The sequence below is a fragment of the Biomphalaria glabrata genome, chromosome 13 (genome assembly GCF_947242115.1).
Source record: "Biomphalaria glabrata chromosome 13, xgBioGlab47.1, whole genome shotgun sequence".
Taxonomy (NCBI): domain Eukaryota; kingdom Metazoa; phylum Mollusca; class Gastropoda; family Planorbidae; genus Biomphalaria; species Biomphalaria glabrata.
The window spans coordinates 6,483,206-6,505,836 of NC_074723.1; the positions used below are offsets into that span (position 1 = coordinate 6,483,206).

Genomic DNA, 22,631 nt, shown 5'->3' on the forward strand with positions numbered 1-22,631 from the left:
GACGCGGCGTTCCATAGAAAACTCGAGGCTTGCACTCCGCCTCGTAAAAAAAAAAAAAAAGACACCATACAGCGCAATGTCTAAAAACGTTTTTTTTTTAAGGCGTAGCACCGAAGGGTAGAAGAAGAAAAAAATGGCGGCGAGGGACTGGGTATGTAATGATTCTAGCACCAGACATGTTGCGTTTTGATGCCCCGTGCAGAAGCCTCCATTCGCATCGAATCGTTGGCGATATCAAGGAACCGATTTGTAAACGAGTGCCCCGCCAGAAACTCAGCAGGCGGTAACAGGGTAGAAAATATTTATGGCGCCCCCTCCACTCCCTGCCCTGGCTGCTCCTCGGTACAATAATGGATGTTGTAATTCGGCTGGTTGTCTGGATGTTGTCAGATTGAACATGTTCTGAACGTTTCTAAGACTACTGAGGAACTATTGGAAACAGTTCTACAAAGATTTACATGCACTTTTTTTTTAAAATCCACTTAGGCGTTGAAATGGAGTCATTTGGATTTTTTAACTAATACTTTTCAAAAAAAATTGGGGGGGGGGAGATCTTTAAAATAAAATAGAACACACGCACACACTACATACATTCATACATATATATATATATATAGGGGAGGGAGACATGTTTTCTAATGTTTACTGGTTGATGGTAAATTGTCAATGTGGGAGAGAGACAGTGGGAGTACATTGTATTTAAATGGCTACTATTGAAAGGAGAAAGACGGACAGTAAACCTAAAAAAAGACCTAACGATAACCGGAACACAAGCTAGAAAACCTGACATTTACACAATCCCAATGTCTGTGGGCTGTGACCGCCTGGCCTCTCTCTAGGAATCTTTCAGTTCATTCTAACATCTCCGCCAGACTTTCACCTGTACACTGGCTCACACTCCACACCTGGAAACTGTTAGTCAGAGACAGAGAGAGAGAGAGAGGGGGGGGGGGAGGGAAACAGCTAAAAGAATATATCAGTGAATCTGAAGGCGCCCTTCTGGAAGTAACATTATCTGAAACCTGGCCCAACTTCACGAGTCAGTTGCCCTACATTACCATGGTCACCCCCCACCCCCCTCCGTCAGTCATATAGGTCTTAGGAGACCTTCACGAGGGCCGCTCCGTAAAGAAAAGCCTTCACGATGGTCGTTTTAGAACAGGCCTCGGGCCAGATAATACGAGGCATCAATAAGTCTGTTCAAGAGTGGCTGCCTTAAAATCAAAAGGATTTCGCCCAAGAACACGAGCGCTAAACGAGTTTTGTGTTGTTGTTCCCTGAGACTTTTGACGAGCACTTCCGGAACATGCTCTGTTTTATATTTATTTTCTCCCCAACAACACACACACCTAACCAAACAACACTCACACACACACAGGCACGTGCCCAGGCTGAATGAAAGCAGAAAAACATCAATACAAATTTAATTAAGTCCGAAAAAGAGAGAGAGAGAGAGAGAGAGAGGAGCTCGTTCAAATCTGGCCTCATTAATCTCACACAAAACTTTTTTTTTTTGTTGAAAGAAACAACTTTGATCATCCTTTCTCACGGACTTTCTTTGTTGTGCTTTCAATGGAATCAAGCAGATCATTCGGTCCCATTAGCCTGGCCAGGAGAAACTGGTGCACGCTGACACACGACCAACAAACGAGTTACATCTTCATGACAGTTGCAGAGCAAGAGTTGCGGCCCGTTACTTTCCAGTGTACACGTTTTATCACACTAACTATTTGAACCTTTCACTAGCTGGAGCTAGAAGACCGTGTTGCATCTTTAATTATCTTAAAACATCAATTGACTCTTAAACAACCGTTGAGGTGTTCCAATGAAGACATTTCATCCCGTTTAGAAGACAATGTAGAATTTACAAAGCGTCCGTGAGGTTACTCTCTAGACCAGCGTTTATCCACTTGATGTCTGCTGACTTTTCCAAACACATTAAAAATGTGTCTCACAATATGAAGGTACTAAAATCAAGTGGAAACAAAACAAACAAAAGTGGTTCACCAATGTAACAGATAAGTGCAGGAGTCGGTTTAATGGCTGAGAACAACGGCGATATTGATTGCTTCAAAAAATTCTTTCAAGATTTACGATGTCGGTAATTATGAAGCTAATGAACAAAAAGAAATTAGTTTTTTTTTTTGTTTTTTTTTTTTGCACCCACGATATTTCCAAGCGACCGCCCATTGGAGTACGTGCGGGAAAAAAAAATCGTTAAAGCGTTTTAATACTAGCAAAAACCTAGTGGTAATCGAATACTCAGTTCTGATTGAGTTGCCCACTTCTCTCACGTCAAGGTACCAAACTCAAAAGACCTGGAAAATATGCAGCACAACGAGTACACGTCAGAAGAAGTGCTGCTTCGGTCATCAGCAGGTCGCAACTAGTGTTAGGTATTCTCAACCAGTAAACTCACAATCATATGTGAAGTACGTGAAATAAATTTATGCAAAATATTCCGCCCTTCTCCCCCCCCCCCTTTTTTTTTTCAAATGTAGTCACAGGCTGATACTAAAACATAGGTCAAAGGTAGAGTTTCTTGGGCAGTGAGTTTGGAAGTAGCTCTGTGTGGCTTCTCGCAAAAGTGAAACATAAATAGTGTCTTGGATAAAGATGTTTAGACAAATAATGTGCGTCTTAATTCACAATGGTTACCGGGAAGCCATGGTTCACAAGGAATACCACTGTTCACGTACAACACGCGAGGCCGAGAAATTGTAAGAAAGATCGACAATCGAACTAAATTTTTATTTATACGTAAAATATGCAAACCAAAAATCGTTTTTACTATTCCTCTATTCAGATTGCAAATTCACTGGCTCAAAAACATGGGTGTGTGGACGAGGTTCTCAAAAATGGCTCTAACGATTTTCCTAGGAATTTGACAGTTAATGTATTTTTGGGGGAACAGAATTATTGGCTATTGGCCACACAGGGAAAACTCTTAGTTTGACCATCATCATTTTTCAAAGTTTTACAAAAATAATTTAAATTAGTCTGGAGACAATTTGTATCTTGAACAGACTACGTCTTCGCGTTCGTCCGCAAGTAGGAACTCTTCAGTAAAGAGTTTCATATCTTATCTTCTTATCTTATATAATACAGACCTTACTTCAATTTCATAAATTTAACAGACGTTTCCTTTTTTAAAAAAAAATTAAATCTAACCTTCACAAGTTAATAAGATAAAAATCATCGCTCTATAAGCTGTGTCATGGGGGGAACTGTCTTAATCGAAACATAATTTGTATTTGTCTTGTTTATAATAATATAAACTTAGATATTATAAGCAGTTACTATTTGGAAAAAAGTAAGGGGAAAGCACTAGAAAATAATTACAACATGACTGTAGTTTATTTTCTTTCTCGGCAGTGTTTATCTTATCATCAGTATTAAACTTCTCAGCTGAACATGTTTTGAAAGACTTTTTTCCCCCTTTGACGCTCTAAATCAGTGTTTCTCAAACTGTGTGCCGCGGCACACTAGTGTGCCGCCGAAGATTTGCTGGTGTGCCGCGGGAGTTTTCAGAACGTCACACGTGCAGCGTTACACAGGTCTGTCTACTATTAAATTTTTATTTTACGTTGCGATGACATCTCCACTTCTAACGACCAGTAATAGTAGTGGGTCGCTCCATAGTGACGGAAAGGGCTGTTAGCTCTTCAGGTTATGAAATTGTCCACTATGCATATACAGTATTATTATAATAATTCAAAATGTAGGCCGCCTTAGCAGACGTACAGCAATTTTTGAATTGGTGACGATAATAATAAGCGATGCGTTTCATTTAAATTTTGTAGGTGTATGCTAATAATAACAAATTATCACTAAGCGTTATTCATTGTTATCCATGGAGAAATATGTTAGCAAGAATGAAACTGCGAAAGCGTTAAATGAAAAGCAAGAAACCAAACGAAGGTACAGTGAAGATTACATCGGATATGGTTTCATATCTTCTGGACCTGAAGATGCTCCATTGCCATTCTGTCTGATCTGCAATGCAACTCTGTCGAATGTGGCGCTTGTTCCGTGCAAATTGAAGAGACACTTGAAAACAAAACATACAGCTGTATAAGCGCAACCGAATGAATACTTTGAAAACATCAGGGCTCAACAAAATAAACAAGCTAAGAAACTTACCAACTACCTAAAGCTGCCAGAAAAGGGATTGATTGCAAGTTATAAGGTTGCTCAGTTATTACCAAAACGCAAGAAAGCACACACAGAGGCTGCATCAGTCATTGCACCAGCTTTAGCAATAGTTGTTGAAACTATCATAGGACCCGATGCCGCCGAAAAAGTTTAAAAAGTTCCTTTGTCAAATGATACTATCTCGCGCAGAATTGAAGACTTAGCGTCAGATTTACAAGATCAAATCTTCGACGTGACTGACGATGAAGTGTCTCCTCTGAGGTCTCTTCAAGTTGATGACTCCACTGAAGTTAGCGGCAAAGCCCAGCTGCTAGCTTTTATTCGGTTCATAAAGGATGAAAAATGTGTCAACGAATTCTTATTTTGCAAAGTCTTACCAACTAAAACCGAAGACGAAGATATTTTCAATGTGGTGAACGAAAACATTTTCCTCTTCAAACTACAGTGGAAAAACTGCGTCAGCGTTTGCACCGATGGCTGTCCTTCCATGAAAGGAAATAGAAAGGGATTCGTCACTCTTGTGCGTCAAGAAAATCCAAATGTATAAGTTGTTCACTGCATGATCCACAGAGAAGCTCTTGCCTTCAAGTCTTTACCAAAAGATTTGATGTCTGTTCTGGATCAAGTGATTGAAGTTGTAAACTTCATCAAATCTCGACAGCTTGCATCCCGACTTTTCTCTCAGAGCTTTTTGAAGCAATGGACTTAAACTACAAATGTCTCCTGTATCATACCAACGATCGTTGGCTCTCCATGGGGAAAAGTGTTAAAGCGTTTCGTCCAACTCAAGGCTGAGCTGATTTCATTCCAGGAAGCTGAAAAAAAAAGACTTTGGATTTTCTATTCATGACGAGATCTGGTGGGTTAAGATGACATTTCTCTCTGATTTATTTGATAAATTAAATTCATTGAATTTAAGTCTTCAAGGATCACCGGAAGCCATCATCACTGCATCCTCAAAACTGAAGTCGTTTGGTGAAAAATTTTCTTTGTGGCAAAGTAAGATCTCGAAAGGAGTCTTTGACTGGTTTCCTAATTACAATGAATGTGCTTCAAATAAAGAAATCACCCTCGAAATTCGGGACACTTTGACACACCTGCAGTCAGCATTGCAGCAATAGTTTCCAACAGTTGGAAGTAATGAGTATATATGGGTCAGCTATCCATTTGGAAACAATGAAGCTACAAATCTTACAACTGAAGAAGAAGAGCAGCTCATTGATTTAAAAAAAACGATGCAGTTCTTAAGTTTTGCCGAGAAAAGCCTGGATGTGTTTTGGATTTCAATCAACAAGTTATATCCTGCAATCAGTTTAAAAGCAATTAAAATAATTCTTTCATTTGCATCTTCATGGTTTTGTGAGTTTGGGTTTTTAGCATTGACTGAAATCAAGAAAAGAGAGAGACTTCTTACAATAGACGATGAAATGCGAGTTTGTTTGTCGACTTTGGAGCCTCGATTAGATCGCATTTGCTCTCAAAAACAGGCACACACTTCACATTAAATGTAATTCTTAAAAACAGGTCAAATCTTTTTTTTCTTTTTATTATAAAACAACTGTTGCTCTTCGTGGTGTGCCACAAAATTTTTGTAGTTTTTTTACTGTGCCGGCAGACAAAAAAGTTTGAGAAACACTGCTCTAAATACTGGGGGTGGGTCAATGTTAGTATTAATTTTTAGATATTCGCTTTTCATTCAGTGATACCCATTTAGAAATGTAAGATTTTATTTATTCCCCCCCCCCCCCCCCACAGCTATTCATATTATTTGACCCAAGAGATTCCGCTCAAGAAGATTGAAATAGTTACGTCTACCTTTCACTGGACTGCTATTTACCTTACAATAAACCTGTGCCTTGAAAAAAACAATTACAGATCTGGTGAATGTGTGTTATTTCCCCTTTGCGCCCCATATATTTCGTGTCTTTACCTAAGCTAATATGCCCCCCCCCCCCTTTCACGAAGTAATCGCTGGTGCATTCTACACCTGGGTTTTACCTGAGTGGCAGTAAATCATCTCTGCAGACTCCACTTCACAGACTTCACTGAATCCCCCCCCCTCCCCGGACATACTATTTTTTTGTTTGTTTGTGTGTGTTTGTTCTTTAGCGAGTTATCTTCCTTATAATGTTTTGACGAGTAAATCCCCTTTGATGATTAAAACGTTTGATTTTGTTGAGAGAGAAAGAGAGGGGGGAAGTGGGAGGGAGGAGCAGAGAGAAGGAGGGAGAGGGTAAGAAGAGGGAGATATATAAAGAAGACATGGAGACGGGTGGTGGGGGGGGGGGGGGGAGGTAAAGTATCAGAGTGTAATGATAATTGATACAACTTAATTGGATGACGTGAGTTTATGTGGTCCTAAACGTTTAGGTGTCTCCACGTTTGGCCCAGAGAAGATCTAGTGTAGCGCCTACTACTACTGGGCCAAGAGAAGATCTAGTGTAGCACCTACTACAACTGGGCCCAAAGAAGATCTAGTGTAGCACCTACTACTACTGGGCCAAGAGAAGATCTAGTGTAGCACCTACTACAACTGGACCCAGAGAAGATCTAGTGTAGCACCTACTACAACTGGGCCCAGAGAAGATCTAGTGTAGCACCTACTACTACTGGGCCAAGAGAAGATCTAGTGTAGCACCTACTACAACTGGACCCAGAGAAGATCTAGTGTAGCACCTACTACAACTGGGCCCAGAGAAGATCTAGTGTAGCACCTACTACAACTGGGCCCAGAGAAGATCTAGTGTAGCACCTACTACAAGTGAGCTAAGAGAAGATTTAGTGTAGCACCTACTACAACTGGGCCAAGAGAAGATTTAATGTAGCACCTACTACAACTGGGCCCAGAGAAGATCTAGTGTAGCACCTACTACAACTGGGCCAAGAGAAGATCTAGTGTAGCACCTACTACAACTGGGCCCAGAGAAGATCTAGTGTAGCACCTACTACAACTGGGCCCAGAGAAGATTTAGTGTAGCACCTACTACAACTGGGCCAAGAGCTACCCAGATTCAAAAACGTTCATTTAGAAAACTAGTCAAATAGAAATGAACTTTTTAAAAGCAAAGCTTATACTGAGGGGCATTGCATCAACTCTTTTGAATTAACCATGTAATTAATTACATTACAGACATGTGACGTGGCAACGGAGCTATTGGTCTAAACATCCCACAAGTTGTGATTTTGATGATTTTTTATTTGAGGCACATCGGCACAATTTAGGCCATGTCGTGCCTGTCACAAGTTGTGAGTTTGCAGGTCAGTGTTCATGCCTTCTATAACGATTCGGTCTTAGATGGAGGGTCTAGGAGAAGGTTTCCGTGCTGCCTTTTCAAAAGAAATTAAAAAAAAAAAAAAAGTTCCTCGAATCGGAATTCGATCTCGATGGTCTCGAGTAACCACGATGGAAGGCCAACGTGCTAGCCACTGAGCTATTCAAGTACTTATAAAAGTAGATCTTTATAGACTATTGTTCGTTTAAAATTTTAAGCGAACGACCTAATTCTCTACACAAAGCTTATCTCCCATTAGCTTAAATGCATGTTCTATATAAAACAGAATTAATTGATTATCACTAATTAATTAACTAATTGGTTATTTTTTTAAATTGATTCATGTGTTGCCGTCCACAATGAATTATTTGTGCAAAGTTTCAACTTGATTCAAGAATGGGAAGTGGGAGAATAAATTACGTGTAAAAGTTTCGAACCAGACCCACCGAGTGAGTTAATGTAAGCTTTGTACAAAGTGAAATGGGACTCGCTGGGTATTTTTAAGTTTTTTTTTTTTAAATACTGGGTTTCATTGCAAGACTTTGAAACGCAATATTTGTTAATGTAATGAGATGTGCGGGGTAGGGGAGGCGAAGAGAGAGAGAGAGGGGAGGGGGGTAATTAAATTAATGACTTTGGACTGGCATTAACATAAAGCATGGAACAGATTCACCGGAAGGCGGTTTCATGTGTGCGCACAAGGGCGTGAGTGTTTATGTGCAAGAGTGCGTGAGTGTTTATGTGCAAGCCTGTGCGTGTTTGGATGAAGGGGGGAGTTAAAAGGAGATCACTCCAGATTCAGCGAGTTACCTCCCCACGGTTTTTTTTTACACCCAACGGGTCCATCAACACGTTTCCATGGAGACGGCATCCTCGTTAGTAACAACCATGTTTGTAGTCGAATCCCTTTGTTATCGCGTTCTGGGCTCTGCTGCCACTGTACTGAAAGGAGGGGTGGGTGTGTGAAGAGAGTGTATAGGATTTGATCTGCACAGTCACAGACACTCGCGGCACAAGCCGGCGAGCACACAGAGGCCAATCTGTGATCACACAAAACAATCATTTGTATCAATGTCCAGCGGCCACCCATCACTGACCGTGATGCTATCTAATCATTAGCTAAACCAGAGATGCGCCTGTTGCCTGGACATTTTAAAAGAGAGGAGGGCTAGGGTAGGAGGCGATACCTCAATTGAGCTGCTAAGTGAAACCTCAACAGAACCATTACACAGTTTTAAACGCATGAAGTGGCGGGGTATCAGAAGGAAGGCAGCAAGAGACAGGGTCGGGGGGGGGGGGAGGGCTACAAAGAGAAGCGTTCCATTCCACGAAATAAATCAAATATACACGAAAAGTGGAAACATAATTTAGCACTAGAGGCTGTATGTATCATAGACATTCATTCTTATAACGTAGGGACTGTCTTTGGTGTGTATTATCTTGGTTTCCCTTGGTGCTTTTAGTGCTCTAGCCTTATCTCAAACGTTGAATCAATCTATTCGTCATTTGATCAATAGCAACCCAAAATAAACTCGATGCAAACTACTGACTTGTTCAAACGCGAAACAAATCAATCAAAGTTAAACATCTTGTTCTAGACTGACAAAAATGATGACAGGAATTACGATGTAACCCGAACGTGTCATGTCATGTCATGGGAGATAATTAGACCATTAACATGGAAACATAATTAAATCGCTTAAATTCCCTTCCTTCCACTTTTTTTTAAACCTGGGATAAAGGGAGAGGGGGGGGATGAATCTCTCTCTCCAGTATTTAAAAGTTCAGTGTAAATGTAGACTGTTGTGTAAATGTAGACTGTTTCGTGTAAATGTAGACTGTTTCGTGTAAATGTCGACTGTATCGTGTAAATGTAGACTGTTTCGTGTAAATGTCGACTGTTTCGTGTAAATGTAGACTGCTTCATAGAGTGGCTCACTTACCGTGTCCAGGGCGTTGGCGGTGGTCTCATCCATGGCTTCCGCTTCGCACCTATCCTCAGCGGTGCCCCCACACATGCCTGCGAAGGCCGCTATACTCCTGGGGAAACAAACAATACATTTGAAATGCTGACGTCTCAACACAAGCCTGGGCTCAGGCTGACACATTGGAGGCACACTTCATTCGTAACTGAACTAAATAAAATAGATGGTGGACAACATACTCGTGGACAAGTAGTACTGTGGCATCTTAGACAGAACTGTCTTGATTTAGACCGCACCACGATGTGACTTATTTGTAAACAAGTTGACCTTTAAAACGTTTTTGCTTTTTCAAGTAAGTCTTTGGGCAATGGACCAAAAGCGGAAAGATGTTTCTGCGAAATACAGTTAACAAGTGAACTGTGTGTCGACCGCCTCGACAAACCCTTAATAATGTTGGGTCAGTAGGTTGGTCACAGGAGCAACTGCAGTGGGTTTCCTACGAAAACCACAGAAAGGAAGGGGGGTCGTGACACTGCCGCATGTGTGACGAACAGGATCTGTGACAAGGCCACATGACTAAAAGATGAAGGTGTTAGGACCGGAACGTCAAATGACCAACAGGCAACATAGGGATGGGGGAGGGAGGAGGTACAAATAACAAAGGGCAACAATGACCAGGTCTTACCTTGCAGCCCCCAAGTACATCAGCAGGTCTCCGTCCACCACCCTGTTGGGGCGCCACCGTATCTCCTCGCGGTGCTCACACTTCTCAGGCATGTCCGCTGGGTTGGTGTCTGGTTTACATTCTGGTAGCCGAGCCTGAAATCATGGTCAATGATGGTCAACAATGGTCAATGATGGCCGACATGGTCAATTTGAAAGTCTCAAAACATTTTTTTTTAAATAACACTACGAGTGTGTGAGGGTGAAAGGGATTGGGGGGGGGGCAAAACATATTTGTCAATCCCCTTCCCCACACCAAAACAAAACAAAAATCTTCGTTTTATCTTTACACTATTTCAATGTTACCAAAGGTTGTTTAGAAGTGCATACAAAGCTGAAATCTTCTAATTTCGAACCGGGGCAATACTCTTATTACGCTTGCTATTGGAAGTCTGGAGTTGAAGAGTTGTCCAACTTGACTATGTCCACCCTAGAGATACATTGTAATCCTTGTGTCCAACCCCCGAGATATTTAAAGCTGTTAGACCAAAAATATTTAACGACATAACATAGTACACGATTACTTTTGATGTACATCTAGCCTAGTAGGCTAAAACCTCTACCAGAACTGAGTGATTTCAAAGTGCTCTAGAGAGAGGCAGTTGAAGTGTACTTCACGTCTGCTCCGTGCGGTGTATGATGTCATAAACCTGATATCTACCTCCATGTTCATGGGCTGTTTACCATTTCTACTCCTGTCCCCCCCCCCTTTTGTGGTTCCCCCCCCCCCCCAGGACACCCCACGAAAAAATGTTCCCCGGCAGTTACCCGACGCTGTAAGATCACTGGGAAAGGAAGTTGTCAAACGCGCCCCCTATGTAAACATCAAGGTAGATTTGACTTGCAGGTAATCTGTAGGGCCACCAGCTGTCAGTCGCAAGAGGGGGTGCGCCCCTTTCCCCTGAGCCACGTCCCCCGTCTCCCATCGGCTCCTATCTGATTTAAAACCATTGTGTGGTAAGCTACACGAGAGAGAAACTACTACCCCCAGTGGGTGTTGAACTGTACAGCTCATGTCCATGAATGTGGGGGCAAGGATTAGTAGAGTCCACAACGAGGGAGAGTTCCAATACACCAATAAGATCTGAATCCACAACGAGGGAGAGTTCCAATACACCAATAAGATCTGAATCCACAACGAGGGAGAGTTCCAATACATCAAAAAGATCTGAATCCACAACGAGGGAGAGTTCCAATACACCAATAAGATCTGAATCAACGAGGGAGAGTTCCAATACACTAATAAGATCTGAATTCAACGAGCCTAGAGAAGAAACATGCAGCAAACAATTTAAAGCCAAGTAAAAACTTCCGAAACTGGTCAATCAGACTAGCCGCTTACTCGGACCGAATCCCAAAGTAGCGAAACAAATCTTGGATTATCCAATTGAATTCGGTTAATCGGACCGCCGTTTATTAGGAACAACACCATCGCGTCCCGATCAGGTGCAATTACCCGGATTCGACTGTATCTGACAAGATCCACAACAGGAATAGTTGCAGAAAACTTTTTTGAGCTAACAAGGACTTTCTATTGAACTGAGATGAAATATTTGAGAGTACACTAACAGGACACATAAATCAGCTGATGTTTAAATAAACCGACACACCACGACTCTAGATGGCTATAGCATTCTATAAAGCTACGGTACATACGGTGCAATGGGGGGGGGGGGGGGAGAATGAGTCAAAACAATTTCCTTGTTAAATCCTAGACTTCTAGAATGGATACGTTTATTGTAAGTCTTAGACAGGGAAACAAACAGGAACCGGAATTAGAATTGGACGAGCAGCCTGGGACATGAAACTTGGAGCATCCTTTACCGATAGCAAAATTGTAATCCAAAATATGAAAGCGTTGGGGAATAGAATAAAACCGAATGACCAGCTGACCTGCCGGATGCAGATGTCCACATATGAAATAGAGAATGTTGTTCAAAGCTTACATTTTTGTTTTTATTTACAAATATTAATTAACATTGTCATGTACTGACAGTTCCCTTGTATTATTTGAAAGTTATTTCCCTTGTATTATTTGAAAGTTATTTCCCTTGTATTATTTGAAAGTTATTTCCCTTGTATTATTTGAAAGTTATTTCCCTTGTATTATTTGATATGTTTCCTTGTATCATTAGAAAGTGTGTTCTGCTACATAATTTGAATGTGCGCATAGCTAAATCTTTGTATAACAAGAGTGGCTCCCCTTACCTGATGGCTCGGCCCCACCCTGATCTCGCCCTGCGTAGTAGCCAGCCTACGATTGTCCGGTCTGTATGCAAGAATGTAGAAGAAATGGTCGGGACTGGGGACGAAGCTGCAGGCTGACCTGAGATCAGTATACTGGACCACGTGACACTTGCCCCTGGAAAAAAAAAAAACATTTAAAATTTACCTTCGATGAAACAACAACTCAAAACCGTTTACAGTTTTGAAACAAGAAAAACATATTAAATACTTCAAAAAAAAAAAAAAAAAAAGAAAAAAAAAGACGCTTATATTACGCATACTCGTATCAGTTAGTTTGGATCAGTCATGTAATTAAATTTGTAATAGATTTATAATTTATTTTTTTTAAAAGTGGGAGAGACCTGAGTTCGAACTCATGGCTGATGCATTCTCAGGCCAACACGGTAACCACTCTGCTAGAGGAGTGCCTATAAACATGGAAGATTGTCTAGTTATCTATTGTTTCTATAGTCTCGTCCTATATTTCATGTGGTGTTCACTAAGACTCGAGACGATGTATAAAGGGAACTAATTCAGCTTATACCACCACTTCAGTCAAGTACAAATTCTTTCCTTTGTTTGAGATACCAAACACAATAATTCATTACCAATAATTAATTCATTAATTGGTTAAAGTTTTAAAATTGATTCTTGTGTTGTCAGGTACAAGAAATAATTGTGCAAAATTTCACTTTGATCCGAGATTGGGTGTGGGAGTAATAACGTGTACAGGCGTTTTACCACACAGATAGACAGGGCAGGGAGGACAAAAAAGATTGAAGTAAATGAGAGAAGAATAGTATTTAAGTATACAAAAGAGACAGGGGAGAGAAAGATAAAGTGAAAGAGAAAGAGAGAGAGAAGAGAGAGAGAAAGTTGGAGGGGTCGATGGTTTTAATAAAACCCTTCAACTTTTTTAGTTGTCACCTACCATTCCCCGTTACATTCTGGTTGGACTGATTGAGCGCCGCTTAGCTAACCGACTTGTTTATTACATCAGCCAGCAAGCTCCCTTATCGCATGGGCGCAGCAGTTCGGCTAGCTAACTATAGCTAACATTTGTGTACATGTCTAATTATTTATTGGTACTTTAATTATGTAGACCAGAACTAGAACTACCTAAACTTCTGACTGAAAACTTGATAAGATCTAATCTAGATCTAAATGTAATCTAGACAAGATTTACGTAAAAATATAATTAAGATTTGATGAGGAATCAATAAACCGAAAGAAACACTCATAAACAACTCAGTTGTCGGTACACTACGGCCAGCTACGCCATATTTTGTATAGCCAAATTTAAATCTATTTTTTTTTTACTTTGAAACATTTTAATGGTCAAACCAAAGTTTTCCCACTGTGTCGATAACGGGCTAGTATTTCTTTTCTCAGCGATAAACATTTATGTTAAATTTCTAGGAAAATCGTTATAGCCTCCATGAAGTTGTGACTCGAATAGAGGTATTGTAAAAAGAGACAAGCAAAAAGTGTAAAAAAAAAACAACAAAAAAAAAACTTTAATTTTAAAAAATCAAAGGGAGAACTCCACATTTACATACATAATATCTAAATAATGAAAGCATTATTTCCTTTTTCGATATCAAACGAAATTAATAGCCATTATTTAATTAGCTAATTGGTTAATTTTTTAATTGATAGGTGTTTTGAGAATGTAAAGTGGGAGAAATTCACACCAGACAGACAAGAGTGTACTAAACGCTTTTTTTTTGTTCTTTGTGTTTTAAATGAACATTTCTATTTTTCTTTAGTAACATGTGTTCATTAGTTTTGTTTAAAGTCAATACATTATTCATGCAAATGATTTCAAAATCGCGAAGAGAAAAAAACGAACACATGTGGAACCAAAGTAGAATGTTCGTTGAAAGACCGGAAGTCAAAATGTGGTTCTCATTTGCCTTCTTGCTAGGATACAGAGATAAAACACGAGCCATTCGGAGGGTGCCTCGCTGTGTGCGCACGCATGTGCGGGAGTAGGAATACAGCTATCGAGGTACTCCCGCTAGATTGGGGGGGGGGGGGGGTCGGGGTTGTTATATTTGGACAGAATGTGAGGCAGACATGATGACGTTAAACGGGGAAAGGGGGGGGGGGAGAGAAAAGGAGAGTGACCTACAAAAAAAAAAGACAGGTAAGAAAATCTTAGAAAGTGATATACAGGTGAACTTATTTATCCTCACTCACACACACACACTCCACACACATTTCACACACCTTTATTTCTCTTGTATTTATTGACATGTCTTAAAGCCAAACAACTTGAACAAAAATCCTATGTGTTTGTTTTGTAAGCTGGGAAAGAATGCCAGAAGAATGGCAATAAGAGGACTCGCAGCGCCATCTAAAGAGTTCCCTCTAGTGTGGACTTCAAGACCACTGTACGCGACTGATCAATCAAAGCCCACAAACGTAGAGGCGACATTCTAAAGCCCAGGTAACTCCAATTGGTTTGACACACAATTCAACAGCGTAAGGGTTTCAATACGCCGCGTCTCTCTAATCAAAATGCATTGTTGGACAATTTACACACGGACAGTCTGTTTATATTATAGGATTCTCCTTTTTATAACACAAATCGGAATATTGATATATCAGGTGGAATTATTTATAAATATACAATATAAAGAGAGACGCAATACTACAAACCTTCAACAGTCAGACTCAGTCATTGGTCGACTGTCTAAAGTAGTCATCGCAATAGCCAATAGAGGCGTATAATAATGTGCGAGCCACCCCAAGGTTATTACACCGCCATCTTCTATTTCTGAACCACAAACAAAATGCATGACTTAATTATACATCGCCAGCCAAACTAAACGTCCACAGGCCCTTAAGGAAAAGTTAAAGGTTCATAGGCCCTAAAGGTAAAGTTAAGCATCTCCATGTTTTTACAAAGCATACATCAACTTATTCTATCTGGTAAAAAGTTTGTACACGTTAATTCTCCCACACCCAATCTCGGATCAAGCTGAAATATTGTACACTTATTTCTTTTACATGACAAAACAAGAATCAATAATAAATTAAAAAAAAAAAATTCAATTAACTATTGGTAATTAATTATTTTGTTTGGTATCGAACAAGGGAAATAAATTGTATTTGACTAATGTGGTGGTATAAGTTGAATTAATCCACTTTATACTTTCCTTTAAGTTTGAAACTAACAATAGTCTATAAGACCTATTTTCGTAAGCACTTTTCTGGTGGTTAGTGTGTCGACTTATGGAGGCTAGAGCCCTTAGTTCGAATCCAGGTAGTTCAACCTTTTCTTAAAAATTTATAAATGTATTTAAAAAGCGATCACGGCAATATTCACAGATACCCCCTTCGTTCTCCCCCCCCCCCCCACTCCTATCGCAACTGGTCCAGACAAGTGATAAGATCATAGCGTATTGAAAAAAAGTTCAGCCTAAAAGCATGAAATTGCGATAGACAAAAACATTGGTAAAAGCAAGTCGCACAGATTGTTGGTCTAGATATATTACAAATGTAACTGCATGACTGAGACAAACTAATTGATACAATTGCACAAGTATTGTTTAAATATATTTTCTTGTTTTCTTGGTGTATTCTGAGATCTCTCAATATCCGCAGGTTGGCTACAGCTACGAGGGCGAAAATTGAAGTATCATGTACACAAGTGTTTGTACTGTATAAGTTTCATACGAGGTACATTTGCGGAATGCCAAAATGGTTTCCGGTTACCAATGGAAACCAACCAGAAGAGCTAGTGTGATTTTCTGAACGAGTCACTAGCATCGCAAATATAACAAAGTAATTTTCAGGCACAAGACGCAGTAAGATGTTCAATCTATTTCAATCTGATTACAGTGGCTCTGCAGACGAGCACATATAGAGGGCCTTTCTCAGCCAAAATAATGCAGCATACATCAGGCAGTTATCACAACGCGCAGATTTAAATGCAAAAACAAGCACACAGGTTGGGAAATTGAGAGCACTGTTCAGCTCTTGTTAATGCGTTGTTATAAGATATTATCATGATTCTATTAAATAATCTAATAGATGGTATGTTTCTTCTTGTGGATGGTATTCAAGCTTAAAGATGTTAGAATGTTTTATCTTATATAATCGAGAAAGTGAGTCTTTTATCCTGAAGGTACGAAAATAACTGAAAGGTGTTGATCATCACTTGAAAGATAGGGAGGGGGTGGGGGGATGAGGGCATAGAAGAACAACAAGACACGAACATGGCTGGAAGAAAACGATACACTAACTTATCTATTGGCCCAGACCAGGTAAATATTTACTGATGGTGTAAACAAAATGTCCCGTTCAATTCACAACCCATTCTGTGGTCACGTGAGAATGAAAGCCAGGATAGTGGCAAGTGGAGTTCTTTGTTCCATTAACAGAGGGTAAAAGGGAGGGGGGGGGAGTGGAAGGCTGGACATTTCTTACAAAAGACCAGGGGAGAGAAAGTGAGTGGTCAGGAAAAGATGGACACAACCATCACAGACAGTAGTGAGGTACATGGTATAATGACCCATACAACGGCAAAGAAGGGTATGTAATGAAGGTATGCCTGCCACAGACAGTAGTGAGGTACATGGTATAATGACCCATACAACGACAAAGAAGGGTATGTTAGGAAGGTATGCTAGCCACTTACCGCAATGACGTAATGGGTAACGTGTCCGTGGCTTCTGAAGAAAATAATTCTCTCTGTTGGATGGACGTATCGTGAATGAAATCTTCGCCGTTCTTACCTGAAAACAAAGGGAGATAACAATGTTTATACACAATGATCAACAGGATTAATTGCTTAACAATCTCAAAGTTATTATAGAGATAAATCACAGCAAAGGAATGGGAGGGGTGGATGTTACAGATTGAAGTATCAAGGCCAAAGATATTATTTCGCCCACAGCAACGAATTAATTCAACATAATTCCTGTTAGTGTCACGATGCGAGACCCAGACACTGACGAACATTTCAACTCCAAACAAAGCAACTGATTATGAACACATGAGTAGCATGTAACCCAAGTAAATGTCAACTTAAATAAACGTATCTAGTTGGTAGTGTCGGGCGTAGAAATCTAATGTAAACAACAGTATCAAGCCCCGTTGACTAAAAGAACTTTCATTTTAATATACATTTCCGTTAATTAGACCCTTCCATTTGAACTGTACAGTTGATCACAGTGCAAGTAGAAAAAGAGTTACTTATGAACAAAATGTCAGAAAGTAGGCCAATGTCAAAATGTGTAAGGAATGAGGCATGTTTTCAACTGGATGGTCGCCAGCAGACTTCGTCGCCTGATAGAACTAAAGATCTATTTACATTTTGTTTAAACGAGATCATTTTAAGAAACTAATTTTAAAGTAAAAAAAAAAATAAATAAAACATTAGGATAGCCCTTTCAGACCTTGCGATCTCTGAGGCTGATGACGTTAAGGTCATCTGTTTCTATGGCCAACGGTTAACGGGCATGGTGTTATGTGGCCAGAACAACGACCAACCGTCTTTACTTTCCCCAACTACTTAAAGTCAGGTACCCATTAGAGTTGGGTGAACTCAGGGACACCCTAAAAATCCCGAGATTCAAAATCCTTGTCTTAATCGAGATTTAAACCCAGGACCCCAGGCCACTGAGCCCCCAAACGTAAATTTGCTGCAAGTTAAAATTTTAAAAGACAAATAACCCAATTGTCATTCAATCAAATTAATGACAGGGGAAAAAAGTTGATTTTCAGATCGCAGACGTGAACGTGGTAAGTAAGGCACAGGGTAGACAATCAGTAAAAGCTTTGAGAATGTTCAGCTAAAGGTCAACAAAAACAAAATGTGCTCATAAATTGATTACGTCATCTGCGTCACGTGATAGTGCAGTCTGAAGATGTCAGACCTAGCACATAACATATATATTCACCAATCAAGACAAAATAGATCAACCATATATCTGTGATAAGGTTTTTATTTTATTTTATTGTGTTTTCTGTTCTCCGAGTCCATTTACAGGCCACCCACACAAGCGCGCACAATGCTAATAATGCCGCTCTCCACAGCGCAATCAGTGACGTCACCCGGAGTGTTGACAATTAACGCCTGCCGTACAAGAGATGGCGAATTATGGAACAAATTTTAAACAAAAATCGATCCTCCGAGTTTGATTCTATTAGGTGACAATCGATGGACTTTTCCTGTCTGTTCTGGCAGTGGCCAGAGATCGATACTAGACTGGGAGCCTGTGGCGGGGGGGCGCGAGGGAAGATGTCAGTGATAAGAGCTATTTGGGCAAGGGAGAGAAACGTCGATACAAACAGTGCTCTTTTGTGTGTGTGTGTGTTTATATAGCTGGCGTGCTTCTTGTACACACACACAACACTAGACGTGTACTAGGTCACGTGTGCAAGTGTCTCTGCGTGGGGTGTGAATGGATAGCTACAAGATGTTACCCACACCGGAGACATAATCCGTTGCAACGCCTGCTAGACAATAAACGACTACAGTTAGGGGAGGAAAGGGGGGGGGGTCACATCTAACGGACAAAGACATCAATTGATACGGACGACAATGACCATGCCTCCATTACGTTTGCTGCAGACGATACAGCACGTGGCGAGCAGTAAACTGAACAGGTGTTTTCAATAACAGACCAATGAAATAAAAAAAAAAACACGAGGCGAAAAATACATGATAGGCTAGTTGTCTATTGTCTCTTCGCTTAGCGGTCATCGCTACAGCTAATAACTGACACAGAGCCGGGTCAATAACTCACGAGCAGCTACTGCAGGGGGGACGACAACATCGCTCAGCGGTAGCATGGTGTTCGAGACGAAACATCGCTCTCGTGGGCAACTCGGGGCCAAACCAAAAGTCCATTTTTACTGTGGCCAAGATACAAAACAACAACGCTGTCCGTGAGCAGAGCAATGTGCCCATAACTCAAGTGTGAGCTTCAATGAGTGGTGCATATAGAGCATTGATTCAATCAAATCTATCTCTATTCATTCTGACTAGAGTTCTTTAGTATGCAATTTGTGTTTCAAACTGGTTTAGTGCAAATGACAAAGCTGTTAAGAAATACGTATACAAGACTTTCTCATACTTTTATCTGATGAGCCAACTGTAGGCAACGCATTGTTGTCGACCTAAGTGTCTAGTGCCAACTGTAGGCAACGCATTGTTGTCGACCTAAGTGTCTAGTGCCAACTGTAGGCAACGCATTGTTGTCGACCTAAGTGTCTAGTGCCAACTGTAGGCAACGCATTGTTGTCGACCTAAGTGTCTAGTGCCAACTGTAGGCAACGCATTGTTGTCGACCTAAGTGTCTAGTGCCAACTGTAGGCAACGCATTGTTGTCGACCTAAGTGTCTAGTGCCAACTGTAGGCAACGCATTGTTGTCGACCTAAGTGTCTAGTGCCAACTGTAGGCAACGCATTGTTGTCGACCTAAGTGTCTAGTGCCAACTGTAGGCAACGCATTGTTGTCGACCTAAGCGTCCGTGAACCCTTTGTTCTTTTCACTAGAGGCGACTGCAACAAGACCGATTCAAAACATATTTTTGAGGAAGACATTTCAACACGTCTTCGCCAATGCGATTCCATCATACTTTACCTCTGCTCTTGAGAAATAGTTTCTTTTACATGAAAGAAGATTGAAATTCTGAAGATCAGAATGCAGAAAAACGGGTGAGCTTAAAGCGCTCTGGAATCTAGACCTCGATGGGTTAAAAAATAAAGGAAAGGGTGGGGGGCGCAACAGTAAACACTTTGGAAGTTAACATTTAAGTTTAATAAACGACACATCTTGATTGAATTGTGGAAAGAGAGAGAGATAGAGAGAGAGAGAAAGAGAAAGAAAATCTAACCAAAAATCTAATGCAGCACAGTTACAGTGATGAAATATTAGAAATACATTGCGCAATATAAGAATGTAGCAGTATTCAGAATTGTGTATTCACATCAAGTAAAGGGCTCTGGCCTGCTACAACAATTGAAATCTACATCTAGACTATGTGAGTTATTTGTTGTCTCAGGATTCACTGGTTTATTGAAAAAATATAAAACTGTCAACAGCTGTTCTCCAGTCTCAGCAGTCTGTATACAAATGTAAGTACAGCCTATGGATCACATCGTGTTACACAGTTTATCTCCCCCTCCCCTGGTCTTTGATCTTAACAAAAGATTCCAACAAAAGTGATCGAGATGTATCGATTTGACAAACAAAACGAACTTGTTAGACACTAAAGTTGACTGGCTTTGAACACGACATTTAGTGACGTCACGTATTCGTTTATTGAGTCAGTATTATGAATTCAAGGTGACATCTTATTACAGACAGAGACTCGACTGTGGCCTTTGTGCATTAAACTTTATTCAAGTATTTACCGGTCTAGACTCAGTCCTTAAGTCTTGTTAATGCGTAGGTCTTGTTCATAAGTAGTTTTAAACGCATCTAATACACCCGTTCAAAGAAACTCAAACATCTTCTGGGTAATGTGTCGGAGCAAGACAGCCATCATACAACTACAAGACTAAGGCCTATATCACATACTATATAAAGTAGAATGTAAGGTGGACGTATTTATGTATGTCATAGAAATTAAAAACCGTTTGACCAATCATGATGAAACTTGGTATGAACGCTCCTTTGATAATACCTGTGATCTTAGGATATGCAAAGTTGCACTACCACCAAAAAGTTTAATAGATATAAGTCAAGGAGGCATCTTCACGAAGATTAAAACTAGAAAATGGAAAAAAAATACAAATGTATCTGTTTTTTTGTTTTTTACAAACGCACACAGCTGAATGATGCCAGAGTCAAATTTTCCCAAATTGAACTATTGGAGAAGTTAGTAAAGACTGATGAACATAAATACTTATACTGACACTCAAAGGGAGACCAATTCACTTATATTTTAGACGTACTTACAGACGTCAAAGCATGAAACTTCTGCAACACAACAAGGGATGAGAACGAACATGGCTCGAACAAGCCTTAAAATAACTTGAAGCGCATACCATCTAAGGCGTTAGCTCATCTCCATAGCCGCTACAAGCGCTTGATCTCCCGCCCCCACCTTCCCCCCCAAGGGACACTAGGATGGACTCAGTGACGTTACAGCTATCTTGCTCAAATTTTTATACAACGTGTAAGAGCTGATATACTAGGGCTCTTGAAGTGAAAAATATTGTCTGAAGGAGACCAGATCATTTTCTTCTGTAACCAGAGTTAACGTATGTGTGGCTATAAGAGCTGATAAACTAGGTCATCTCCCACCCTATGACGACCTACCAGTGGACACTAGGATGGACTCAGTGACGTCACATCTATCGTGCTACACTTCTATACAACGTTTAAGAGCCGATATACCAGGTCATCTCCCACCCTATGACGACCTACCAGTGGACACTAGGATGGACTCAGTGACGTCACAGCTATCGTGCTACTCTTCTATACAACGTGTAAGAGCCGATATACCAGGTCATCTCCCATCCTCACTTTCCCCCAGTGGACAATAGGATGGACTCAGTGACGTCACAGTTATCGTGCTACATTTCTATACAATGTGTTAGAGCCGATAAACTAGGTCATCTCCCGCCCTAACACGACCTACCAGTGCGCTACCCTGAATGAGGATAGATCAAATCGTCTCGTGTTTACACTTCAATGAGTTCGCAATCAAATATTAATCCGGTGTTCGCGTCTGGCCGCTAGGTGCACAAGTTATTCAATGACATTCTACGCAGCCACACAATCGACTGTCTAAAGATCTACCCGCGCCATCTTTTGTTGCGCTGACGTCCCGCATGCAAACATAAGGGCCATACTTTCAAGTCATAATCTAAACCTTCAATAATGGCCCAAATATCCGCCTGTAAATTACCAAAGCAGTTTTTGTTAACCCTCACCACCCTCTCGTCGTGTATAGATAGCTTGCTTTTGCCTTTATTGATTTCACCCCGCGATCAATAAACAAAGGGACAGAACTCACTGGCAACGTAACAGGTCGTAGGACCTGCCCCCCCACCTTTTTTTTGGATTCATTTTATTTAGTGTATTTTTTTTTTTTTACATATAAGATATTCAAGAGTCGCCTCCCCTACTCTTCTCTTATTCAAGCCCAGTCTTATGGTTAATGACTTAACGAATATGTAACAACAGACGAATTATAAACATAAATTGACATGATCAAAGAGTGGAATATGACGTACAGCTAACTAAAGAGAGAATAACTTCAGTTTTCATTTAGAAGTATTCTTTTTGTTAAAGATATTTGTATTCTTTGATAATAAGGACTACTTCACCCCCAAAGATACTTCCAGACTTTTTTTTCCTTT

General features: G+C 40.4%; 1 protein-coding gene across 7 annotated transcripts in view; it reads right to left on the reverse strand.

The window, feature by feature from the left end:
* The window catches only part of LOC106072847 (arginine-glutamic acid dipeptide repeats protein-like), a 204,825-nt gene that overhangs the window by 44,731 nt on the left and 137,463 nt on the right, over positions 1-22,631 (reverse strand). For all 7 annotated transcript variants that reach the window (XM_056008937.1, XM_056008938.1, XM_056008936.1 and 4 more), the window contains 4 exons: positions 16,950-17,046; positions 12,284-12,437; positions 10,038-10,171; positions 9,371-9,467 (listed from right to left, as the gene is read on the reverse strand). In XM_056008937.1, coding sequence (XP_055864912.1) covers positions 9,371-9,467; positions 10,038-10,171; positions 12,284-12,437; positions 16,950-17,046 — 482 coding nt within the window. The remainder of the gene's footprint in view (positions 1-9,370; positions 9,468-10,037; positions 10,172-12,283; positions 12,438-16,949; positions 17,047-22,631) is intronic.